General features: G+C 35.0%; 1 protein-coding gene across 5 annotated transcripts in view; it reads right to left on the bottom strand.

The window, feature by feature from the left end:
• PIBF1 (progesterone immunomodulatory binding factor 1) overlaps nucleotides 1-12,391 on the bottom strand; it is a 129,039-nt gene that overhangs the window by 50,077 nt on the left and 66,571 nt on the right. For all 5 annotated transcript variants that reach the window (XM_067292695.1, XM_067292717.1, XM_067292710.1 and 2 more), the window contains exon 11: nucleotides 4,108-4,273. In XM_067292695.1, coding sequence (XP_067148796.1) covers nucleotides 4,108-4,273 — 166 coding nt within the window. The remainder of the gene's footprint in view (nucleotides 1-4,107; nucleotides 4,274-12,391) is intronic.

Raw genomic sequence — 12,391 nt, 5'->3', positions numbered from 1 at the left:
TAAAGAGAAAAGGAAGCGGCAAGTGACCTAGTACAACTGAATGGCAAATAATCAACATGTTATTGAAATCATATTGAAATTGATGTGCAAATATTGATATAAAAATATCCACAAAGAAACTGGAAATATAACTCAAATTTAACTATCTTCCTCAAAGTTTAGACATGTCTGGGCAATTCAGATCTGTTTAGCAATTGTAAAGTCCAGCAGAACTAGTACTCCCAGTGCTGATGACCATAACCAGCCTCATCAGCCAGGATCTGAATGTTCCAATACAGACACAACAGCAAGAAATTACATTTTTATCTATCAATAATCTTAAAAACAAGAGAAGAAAGCAGAGTTTTGTAGCATGAAGTAAAAGAAAGAAGAGCCTTGCTTCTACTCTGTAATTCTCTTTCCAGTCTATAATTCCTTCTCACAAACATCTGAGGTAGTAAGAGCATCCTTCCAAAAAAGGAAGGCTACCAGAGGTGGCACTTGGAATACAGCCGTTCTTCTGCCCTGTCCAGTTTGTATCCCACCATCTGTTTTAGACATACACTGCCAATCTCATTTAAACCTGACAAACTGGACTTTGTGCCTGAAGCAGAAGCTTATGCCACGGTGGTTCCCTCATCCTGGGCACTTACAGATGGTCTCTTTAGCTAACTATATTTTCACTGAACTTAATTATGACCTCAACTACTATATGAAATATATTTGAAATTGCCACCAGGATCAGAAGTTATTAGGGAGGCACATGTGCGCGCACACACAATGAGACTGTATATTTCTTTTTCTCATAGGAACCCTGACTGAAAGAAGAACAGTTAATTTGGGTAGGAGACAACCAAAAATATGAGTTATATATTTGATATATCAAAAGAATATCTGAAATGACAAAATGATGGCTTGATGTGGTAATTCCAATCTGGGGAATAGGAAGGAGACTATATATGTTACCTGTTCTTTTAATCTGTAATAGAGAATATGTTAAACATGAACATATATGCTGTATTACTTCAGGAAAATTATTTCACAAAGGAGAGCAGTCCATGTAATTGTTATATGTATATATTTCTAATAATAAGTCATTACAATCATTCTAGAAAATGAGACTAAAATCTTAGCTATATAAATTGGATACTTTATAGTAATTTGTCAGAAACTAACAAGGCATTCATTTAAAATATAAAATAAAAATGAAATGTACTAGTTCATAGTCTTTGTATATGTCTAGACAGTATTATGTGATGAAATCTCATTGTTACAATATAGCGTAATGTCTATGATAAATAGTGTTTACTGTGCACCTTTACCAGTAAACCCTTTCTGTCTTCTAATCTAGTTTTACTAGAACTACTTATCAACTTTAGGGGAATTTCACTTTGGGAAACAGAACAGAAAATGTATTGGGGAATATTTCATTTTTTTTGTTTAAAATGCATACCTCAGCTACAAAATCAGCAATAAGCAAAACTTTTTTTAGAGCAAATATCCATTTGGTGAATTTCTCTTGAAAATATACTTGCAGAAATATAAACTTTTAAAAATTTTCTCACATTATTTATTACACTAAAATATATCAACCTGGCTTAGTAGAATTTTGCATGTCTGTACTTCTGTTATAGGGTTATCACTAGAAAATGAAAGTTCAGACCCTTTTATAGGACACAGCATCCAGTAGAATCCAACATATCATACTTAGAAGATGCTGACATTTGATCTCTGACAGATCCTTTTGAGTCTGTTTAAGAAGTTACTGCTTCTGAATTATCTCTTCCCCTTTACTGTCTACGACAGAGTTCGAAAAATCGAATGTATGTTTGCACATTAGTCTGAAGTCTGCCACCTTAACAGCAGTACTGGTAAAACTAAGTTTTAGAAAGTGATTTGAAAAATAGTACCAGTATAATTACAGATCTGTATATGCAAAGTTTCTAAAATAGCCTGTTGTAATGTACTACCTATACTACATAGTTGATGATTTGAAGTTATTCAATACTATTGTCACTTTGAGTGATATATTTATACGTTGTTGCAGAAAAACAAAGAGAGCTAACAAATTTATTCAGGTATGAAACTAAGAAAATGTTGTGTACCTCAAAAACCAGTAAGATATAATGTCAGTATATAAAAGTGCCTCACACTTTTTCATTAGAAAGCCTGACTAACCTCTGTAACATACTATGTAAAATTATGCCCCTGTGCAAATGTTGGCCATTACAGATAAACTTCCCACCATCTAGAGACTGCTTGAACTAAAAATAATCATAACTGTTCCAAAATAATGACCCAGTATTTTCTAATACAGTATATCCTTGCTTCAAAAATTATATTAAATATTTGTTTTTCTAATAATGCATTAATAATAATAATTTTCCATTAGCATTGTCTTATTTAATACTATAAAATTTCAGAGTAATTATTAATCAGGATGTGGAAGCTGGTTAAATGTCAATTTTAAAGATTGTCTACATATAAAATTCTGTAACTTAAAGCAGTACCTCATTCATGTATAAGTATATATACTTGTATCACAAAACTGCTGTGTATCAGTCTGTCATTACTGTAGAGAAAGAGGACTAAGTTGTATAACAACAATTATGGTGAATATAGTGTGCTCATTAAAAAACAGCAGCTGTAATAGCATTATTATATAATAAAAATACTTTCTATTGATGCAAAATTCTGGAACAAATTTTACAGCTAAAGAAACCAGCTAACATTACTAATCCTATTTACATAAAGTTGAATGACTTGGACCTTGCTATGTCTACAAGCTTAGAATTAATTCATTCTTTCAAATATGCATTTTCAAAAATGTATGACATCCCATTTGCCTTTTTGAGTATTGGAAAGGTGTCCAATCTTCAGCAGAGAAAGCTTATTTTAAATCAGAATTTGTTCACCTGTGCAACCTTAGTCCCAAGATCATATCACAAAGTCCAGTTTGTCAGGTTTAAATGAGATTGGCAGTGTATGTCTAAAACAGATGGTGGGATACAAACTGGACAGGGCAGAAGAACGGCTGTATTCCAAGTGCCACCTCTGGTAGCCTTCCTTTTTTGGAAGGATGCTCTTACTACCTCAGATGTTTGTGAGAAGGAATTATAGACTGGAAAGAGAATTACAGAGTAGAAGCAAGGCTCTTCTTTCTTTTACTTCATGCTACAAAACTCTGCTTTCTTCTCTTGTTTTTAAGATTATTGATAGATAAAAATGTAATTTCTTGCTGTTGTGTCTGTATTGGAACATTCAGATCCTGGCTGATGAGGCTGGTTATGGTCATCAGCACTGGGAGTACTAGTTCTGCTGGACTTTACAATTGCTAAACAGATCTGAATTGCCCAGACATGTCTAAACTTGAGGATAAATAGAAAGAGTCTGGACTTTTACTATATGTCTCAGTGGAATTATTTGTCCGTAGAAAGAAAAAAAACCCTATAGCTCCTTTAGAATTTTCACAGAAAACAATTTAATTCTTTAATTCTTAAACATGCTCTCCTATCCAAAAATACAGATTTCCCTTGCCACGTGCATATGATCCCCCATGCTTTTGTCTGTTAATGTTTTTTTTTCCTTCCTCCTCCCTTTTCTTTCAAGGCTCTGTTCATGAGGAAAAACAGCAAAAAAGGTCCATCACCTCCATTTTTGCCTTGATAATGATATTCTGGGCTTAGCTTATAAAATACAAAAATGGATTATTTTAAAAACCTTCAATTTATTTTGACAAATACCTCAGAGAATGAGGCACTTCTGCAGCCCACTAGAGAGATTCCTCAAGCAAATGACCAGTTCTTTACAAGTAAGGTAGCTAAATGCCGATGTTTCAAATTTAGAGAGAATTTATTTGTGACGGATACCGGTAACTTAGAGCACAAGTCTTCAACATCTCTCTGTGAGGCATTGTTTTATCTTCTTCCTCTCCCCTGAATCTTGTTTTCCATTGAATCAGTCAAGCTCAATGAATTTGGTCATTAGATTCTGCTTCCATAGAACTTGGTGGAAATACTACCTCAGCCATGTTTGTTCTATGTTGCTTTCTCCCCAGGCTTTTTTCATTTTACACTCTAACTGAAAAGTACTACACAATACCCAGTAAAGTATCTCTTTATAACATACCTCCAGCTTTCTCTGATATTTCTCACATTCTATCTGGCACTGTGAAAGATTCTTAGCTGTTTCTTGCTGCATGAGTTGAACATGTTCACTTTCAAAGGACTTTAACTTACTTTGGTGAAGAAGTTCAGCTACTTTGCTTTCTGTGCCAAGTTGCATTTGTCTATACCTAAAAAAAAAAAAAAGGATGATTCAAAAATAAAAAGAAACTTAGAATACATGTAGATCATATACATTAGTCCTGTTCACTACAGGTTATAGATTTCAGAAATGAATACAGTATTTTTAAGAGTTTAATAAATATCAGTATACATAACTATTGTTACCTATATTTGGAAACCTCATTCAAAAATTTAATACTATAATGACAACAAAGCACAGAAGAGTGGAAAACTAAGTCCCTGGCTTTGCTGAGTATGTGGTTAACACAGAATCAAATGAAAATGACCTTACAGTATACCTTATTTTAAAAAATTGTTACTTCAACAGGAATTTCATTCTGGGTACACAAATGCATACATTGCATATGTACAACACCAAAATCTTTTAGAGGACATGGAGGAGATTCACTGTGAGATACCAAGGAGACTTGGGTCTCCTGTCTTCACCAGCACTTGTTGTATATGATAGGGAAAAGTGGTATTAGACCTCAGTGGTATCAAGGCTGCATATCTCTTTTGGGATATGATGGATATCCCCACACCGCTTTTTCCCCTACCCAAAAATATAAAGAAACATCAGACCACAACGGTTTCTTAATTCCCATAATCATTCAGAGCCACAAGTATGAGGATTCTCAAAAAGCAGAAATGAAGTATGACTCATATTCATAAAACATTGATTACTAAAAGTATATTCTTGAGTATATATCTATAAGGTGATTATAAGTGACAGATAAATAATGCTCCACTTAGAAGTAGATTTCAACTGTTCTGCTCATTATATTTACAGGCCATCTCAAAAAAGAAGGGTGAAAGTTTGCTGATGGAATACTAGGTTACTAGACTGTAAAAACAAGGCTGATATGAAGACCAGCAGAACCTTATGAAACCGTGCATTAAATGGCATATGAAATTCAAAGTAGATAAATGCAAAGTAAATCACAGGTAGAAAAATTGCCCTAACTATGTACATAAAATGATGAGCTCCTAGCTGACCATTACCTCTCAGGAATGTGATCCTGGGATGATATTAAGTGCATGAAAAAATCAGTTTAGTTTTCAACAGCGGCCAAAAGCAACTTCTGAGGAATTACTAAGAAAGGAACAGAGAAAACATAGAAATCATTGTGTTGCTTCACAGTTCCATGATGTTGCAATTATACAGTGGCATTGTGTGGAAGAAATTACTTAAACAAGCTAGGACTCTACAGCTTGGAAAAGAGATGGACTAGGAAAAAGGGAGAAATAATAGAGGCCTGTACCATCATGAGTGGCAAGGAGAGTGAAAAGTGGAATCAATTATTCACTGTATTTTTCAATAGATGAATGAGGAGACATTTAATGAAGCTAGCAGACGCAGAATGTAAACAAAGAAGTCATTCTTCACAGAGTATATCAAGAAAGCTGTGAAATTCCTTGCCATAGGATGCTGTGGATGCTGAAAATCAACACTCGAGGGTAGTGAACAAACTCACAGAAAATAAATCCTTTGACAACTATTAAATGCAAGACACTACTTCTCACACAAAGTCACTTAACAACAAATTGTTAGAATGACTGATAAACCTTAACTCCAACCCAATATGGCTGTTATGTTAATTGTTATTTGTTAAATAGCAGTTGCAACACAATTCTACTCTATTAAGCACCTGATCTTTATTAGGTAGGACCGATATTGTTTAATCAAAACAAGCAGATTACTCCAAATATTTTCCCTGAGGATTTCAGATGTAGGAATGTTTCTAAGGCACAAAGAGGAAGCAATTTTCACTGGAATTAACCTGAATGGAACAAAAAGGTGTCATTATGACGTCCTTTATAGTCACTCTGTAGGCATTTCTGTGTGAGTAAATAATGCAATGTGGTTCAATGCATGAACCACAGATTCTTTCCACACAGGTTGCATGAGCAGAGATTGGAAGCTCTACCTACTGAATTCATGAAAACATTGCTCTTGTCAAAATAATATTTTTTTCTTCAATATTAGCATGACATTTCTTCTCAAATAGAAGTACTGCACTCAAACTGCTAAATGCCAGTTATCTATCTAGTATCAACTACTGCTGTCAATTCTGCATTGCTTGAGGCTGCTTTTTAAGTGCTGATGCTTTAAGCATTTCATAATTTATCCCTGACTCTATGTTCCTATTTTCGTTTTATCACACAAAAACAGTTTCAGCGCTGTAACATTCTCCATACTTTGTACGTGATAGGCTGCAGACATGACAGTAAATCTGTTCTGCTATTCACATTGTTACACTCCTGGGAAGACTGTTCTGTTAGAAGATGAGCATGTCTTCACAAAAATGCATGTCATCCAGCCATCTGATGTGCAGTTTATCTAGAAGTCATATTTATTGACTAGCAATAACAAATTCATGCCTTGCACCTCTACAGAAAATAAATGATGCTGCCTTTCCGCAGATTGCTTCAGAACCTAAAATGGTCTGTGGTGTAATGATCTCTTCCATACAGAGCTTGCACACTGCAAACATACGCATAAGCACGGACAATGTGTCCATACTCCTCTGTTGATTCTGTAACTCAATGAGCTGTGTGCTTCCAGAGCATGCTTATCAATACAACCATGAACAGTACTTCAGAAATTCTGGTACTGCAAACTTTAAGTAGCTTACATGTGCATGATTCATATTGTACTAGTGATGTTATGAAGACCAATTTTATGCATTACACTGGCAATGATTTTTGAAAAAAATATAATTAAAGTGCAGTCCATGACTACTGACGTATAATAGTTTTGTATGCCCTCTTGGCAACATATAATTACATTCATTTTTGCTTGTAAAATGGAAACCTACACTTCCTTTAATGACATTTGCCACTTTCCTGAAGTTGGTAGAGGAAAAAATGTTGTTAGCAAAGTCAGTTTTCTTTTGAACTCTCCAGCAACTCCTCCAGTGTAGCGCTGTTCAGAGTTTTTTGTCATATTTGCTGTTACTAGGCCAGCAAACACAAGACTATCTCTAGCTTCTTGGCTGCTATTTCAGCACAAGCATGTGTATGCACATGCATACATATAGTCACGTAACACAAAGGCAAAACATTCCTCAGTCTACCTAGATCATCTCTAGGGAAAAACAGAACAAAACCATCCTGTGCTTTAATACTAGTATTGTGATGAAAAAATGGTGGAATGTAGGTATAAAGAATTTTATCCCATCAATGAATTTTAGCAAATTTGATATAGTGAAAGAGCAGTTTTCCTCTCATAAAAGAATGGGGGTTGGGAATGAAAGTTAAACCACAAATTGAGCCAATGAAAAAGTGCAAAAACTTGTAAGAACACACTTGGAATGAGGTCCGAACTTCATCATATTTCTGTGCCATCAGGATGACCAGTAAAGAAAGCCTGAAGCTTGCTAAAGAAGACTCACACAATGGTTATCAAAAAGACTGATTATCAAAAAGGTTATTTTTAGAGTAAGGAGTATTTCTAGAGTAAAGTAGAAGAGAGAATATTCAGAATTTAAGCTCTGTTTGGTTTGTAAGGATGGTTTTAAGATTCTTCTATCAAAGATGAGTTTATTTTTGCAACTGGTGGATAATGATGTAATAACTTTTAGAAACCCTCATACAATGAGTATAAACTGAAGGATTTCATTGTAAAATCATCATAAAATCGACTTTCATGTATGTTCATATGTATATGTACACATATTTTCTTCATATTATGAAGAAAAAACCATCCCTCCAAATATTCTCTTTCTCTGAAGAAACTGTGCTAACAGAATACAGAATGGTAGTAAGCTCATTTAGGGTCTGACATGTAATACCAACCTTTGTTAGCTGTTGAAATGGGCATTAGTGAAATGTGACTAATAGTACTGTAAATGTTCAAGACAGGATTAAGAATAACCTGGTTTAAGGAAGTACCTATAGTAACTTATCAAGCTGTTTTGATACTGATTATATGGGACAGAATAAATAATTATTAACAAATGATTTTCACTAATTTAGAATTTATTATAGTTCTGATAAAATATTTCCTGTTATTGCTTTTACTTTTATTACTTTATAATTATAATAATTACTCTATTTTCCCCTGATTTATTATAAAGGCCCAGCTGCCTGAATAGGCAGATGGCATATTTCAAGGCTGTAATAAAATTTAATTAATAAAATATAAACAAAATCCTTTGAAAAAAGGAGTAGATACAAACTTGAACAGAGAAATATAAAATATATGTTTATACACACACACACACATATATAAACACATATATGTTTGTTTGCTTTACTGCTACACACTGTGAGAGCAATGTAGCATCCAACTGGTTTTTCGATGGGGAAACAGAAGACACAATCAGCACAGCCCAAACTAATGGACAGCGCTATTCAAAGACTGCTGTCATATAGGCGTATGAAGTGAGATTCACATAACAACATTACCAAATTCTTATAAGCACCCTGTAAAGACTGAGAGAGCAGTCTAATCTATTTTTACCTAACTGAAATAGACTACATCTCTTTTATCATCAATGATCCCATACACAAAAACTGAGCTGTTCAGCAGTATACCTCAAAACTGGATATAATTGAACAATAAAGTACATTAGAAGACAAGTACATTTATAAAGTTAAGCATTCAAGAAGTATCAAATCCTAATATTAAGCTTGTTCATAGAAAAGAATGCCAAGCAAGCAAAGACTACATCATAATACATCTTCCACAGGAAGTCCTTTGAAGATTATACAAAACTCAGCATCAACCCTTTTTAATTTTGCAAACGTATGTTATACCCACCCTACAGCTCTTAAGCAGATATCTTACACATAGTTTTCAAGTTTAAAATGGGGGGGGGGGGGGGGGATTAAGTTGTGAAATCATCCTGACTCCACATATGGGTCAGTTCCAGGTCTAAGATCTTTAGAGTAATTACAATATACTCTCCTATTTGTACAAACCTCTGTACTCTGGTTCAGTGCCAAATCTGTAGAAAAACTTAAATACTACACTTTTCCTCCCTGACCTCTCCTATTGCAAACCTCCTACTTCCAGCCCCAACCTATCTCCCAATGTTCCTGCCCTTCTCCTTCTCTGTCTCAGCTCCTGCCCAGATTTTTCCTGATTTCCAGTTCTAGTCACATTCTTCCTACTGGGGAGAATGTGTTTTTTCCTCTCACCTAGTTCCTCTCCTATTCAGTTTCCATTCCTATCTTTATATCCATACCCTCCCCTCTACTGGTCTACTTTCTCTCTGTTCCTGTACCACCTTCACAGTTTGGCATCCTTCCTCAAGTCCTACCCATACTTCTTTCATCATCAGATTCAAATACCAGTTTAACTTCCTCATCTTTTGCCATCGAGTCCGGCTGGCAGGCTTCCTCACTTCCAAAGAGCCCAAAGCTAAGTATGAAAGCACAGAACAGAGAGCTTTCCTGACACTTCATTCTGCTGCTTGGAGTCACAGAAGGCGTAACAGCAGTTTAGAGACTGGTCAGTATCTAAAATAATTTCAGCCATGTTTTAGACTGCACATACATTGTCCATACACGTGGGAAACTAAGACTCCAGTTCCAACACGGCTACTTGAAGGATCTTGTTTTTACTGATTCTCTTTTTGATCCTCGGCACTAAAAACTGGTTGGTGCATTTCTGAACAACTGAAAGTTTTCCATGAATTGAGTTCACATGCTATCCACCATGTAACTCAAAAAATAAGAATTTTGATCCCTACTTTTAAATCCTTTTATTGCTCACTTCCTGTAGCACTATGAATCTGATGCATCACATACCTGGCCAGTTTCACAAAATGAATGTCGATTTTAATACTTACTACATTCTGTGTAAGAAAACTGTTGTTAATTGAAATACAAGTATTTAATGAAGATAGCTACACTAGCTTTACATGCCAGTCTTTCATACCATTTATTAATTGCTTCATTAATTTCCATCAAGTATATTGCTTCTAGTGTGGACTAAAACAACAATACACTGAATACCAAGAAATCTCCAACAAAAGAAAAAAAATCTCAGAGTACAATGATTAAACAGAAGATGAAGCATGTCATCTACAAATGGTTTCAACAATGAAAAAATCCTTTGCTGAAATAGTTTTCACTTAAAATTTATTTTCCCAAAATAACACTCAGAAATTTTTTTCCAGCACAGTATTCTTGTTTTAGATTGCTATTAAAAAAACTCCAGAAACGTATAGCTTAAATGTTAAAGGGTAAACAAGATTTAACATGCAAGTTCTTGCCAGATGTTACATTTGCTTCGTATCAAGTAATTAAACATACAGTACTTTTGCATGTGGTTTAGTAAAATCTGTTTGAGAAAGAAAGCTTAGAAGCTTTGTTTAAAGCTGCTTGCTTCAAAGCAGATTTTTCTGTTTTGCAGCGTTCTAAGGTTTGTTATATATTGGTCTCTGATCCTCATTCTGTTGAAACAACTTCCTTGAAGGCAACACTTCTACATACTACCTTGCAGTTTGTAGAAAATGCTAGTTCTGAAGATCCAGATTCAGCAAGATAAATGAATGTTTTACATTACCAGTTATCTCAGGGCATCTAAAACCATATTTACCTGTGCAATAACTAGAGCTCTTCATTACGCAGAGCCATATATTGTTTCTATCCCAGCAAGGCCCCAGTGTACACTAGACTGGACACTTTTGCCTGCAGTGGCCAGTGAAAACATGCAGACTTCCCTGGTATTCTTGTACCTTGTGCCAGGGATAGAAACAGATTAGCTGCTGCACCGTTCTTCTCCTCATGAAACTACAACAGGACTGGCAAGGAGTGAGGTTAAAAGGTTGTGTGCTCTTGGATTCAAATATGAATTACTGTGCATCTAAATAACTTCTTTAGATGCTTGTCTTTGTGTCTATTCCACTCAAGAGGAAACCCAGATAAATCTCATTAGTATGACTGGTGTTCCATCTCTTCAAAAAACGAAAAATTAACACTACCAAAAGATGCACGTGATTTAGATATATCTGCTAGACCATGATGATTGGCAGGGACTGAAATCCATGTTTAATTCCTCATCTCTGGACTGCACAATCATATTCCCTTTCACTCATTGCTTGTGTGAAACTTAGATTCCTTTCTGCACTACGACGCAGCTTCAAGAGTAATAGTAGGGATTGCTTCAGCCTAGCCTCGCCTAGCCTGTACTTGATAGTTATATTACAGTCATGGGAATCATATAATAAACACTCACAAGCGGAGTTTTCTTGCAATTCTAGAGCTCAAACGGACATTGAACCCAGTCTTCCACTTCCTGAAAGCATGCCCTTATTTCTGGGCTATTGTATAAAAGATGAGTAACTCCTGTAATTTTTTTTTTTTTTTTAATGAAACAGGATGTGGTTGCTGCTCTGTGTTAATTCAATGCTGCTGATGCACGTTTAATTTGCTCAGAGTCACTTGCCTGGGTATTAGCCTGTTATTACTTAAACTAATCAGCATCTTGATCAAGTTTACGCCTTTGTTATTTGATTCAGTGAAATAAATGGGAAATTTGCTCAGATAACCTAATTGAACTTATCAGTATAGAGACATTAACACATCTTTAACAAAAAGACAGGGTCTAAAGAAACTAATAAGCATAGGGGATGGGATATACTTCCACTTTTTTCCTCCTCAAAAAATGGTTTCTGGCTTCTGCTTTTAGATACATAAAAAGAACAGCCACCCAGTTAATTTTTAGGAGTTTAATGATAATTGCTTTTTTTTCTTTGCCTAGGAGAGGCTTAGTCAAGACGCACATGTCTTCATTTATGTTTCTGGGGATGGTGGATTCCAAATCTATGGAAAAACTTACGAACAATTAACACAGAAATCATCAGTATAAATGACCAACACCATGTTGGTCAGAGAACAACTACCAGATCAGGTACCTCAGGAGATGTAGGCACAGAGATATCATTTGTGAATCCAAAGTGAGAATTATCACCTCACAAGATCACTTGACTAAGACCTTAAAATAACCCCAAAGAAAGATAAGAGATTTATTTTTTTCAAAAAGATAGGCTATTAAGCAAGTTCTCTCAAACCAAATGAAGAGATACTGAACTAGGTAGGAATACCAACTTCATAGACTTCTCCTAAATATAGGACAACAATCAAAATATAGTATAACAACAACAAAAGAAAAC

Source organism: Apteryx mantelli, chromosome 1, assembly GCF_036417845.1.
Source record: "Apteryx mantelli isolate bAptMan1 chromosome 1, bAptMan1.hap1, whole genome shotgun sequence".
In the NCBI taxonomy this organism is placed as follows: domain Eukaryota; kingdom Metazoa; phylum Chordata; class Aves; order Apterygiformes; family Apterygidae; genus Apteryx; species Apteryx mantelli.
The sequence above is the reverse complement of the archived record's forward strand: the minus strand, read 5'-3'. Positions and strand labels throughout refer to the sequence as shown.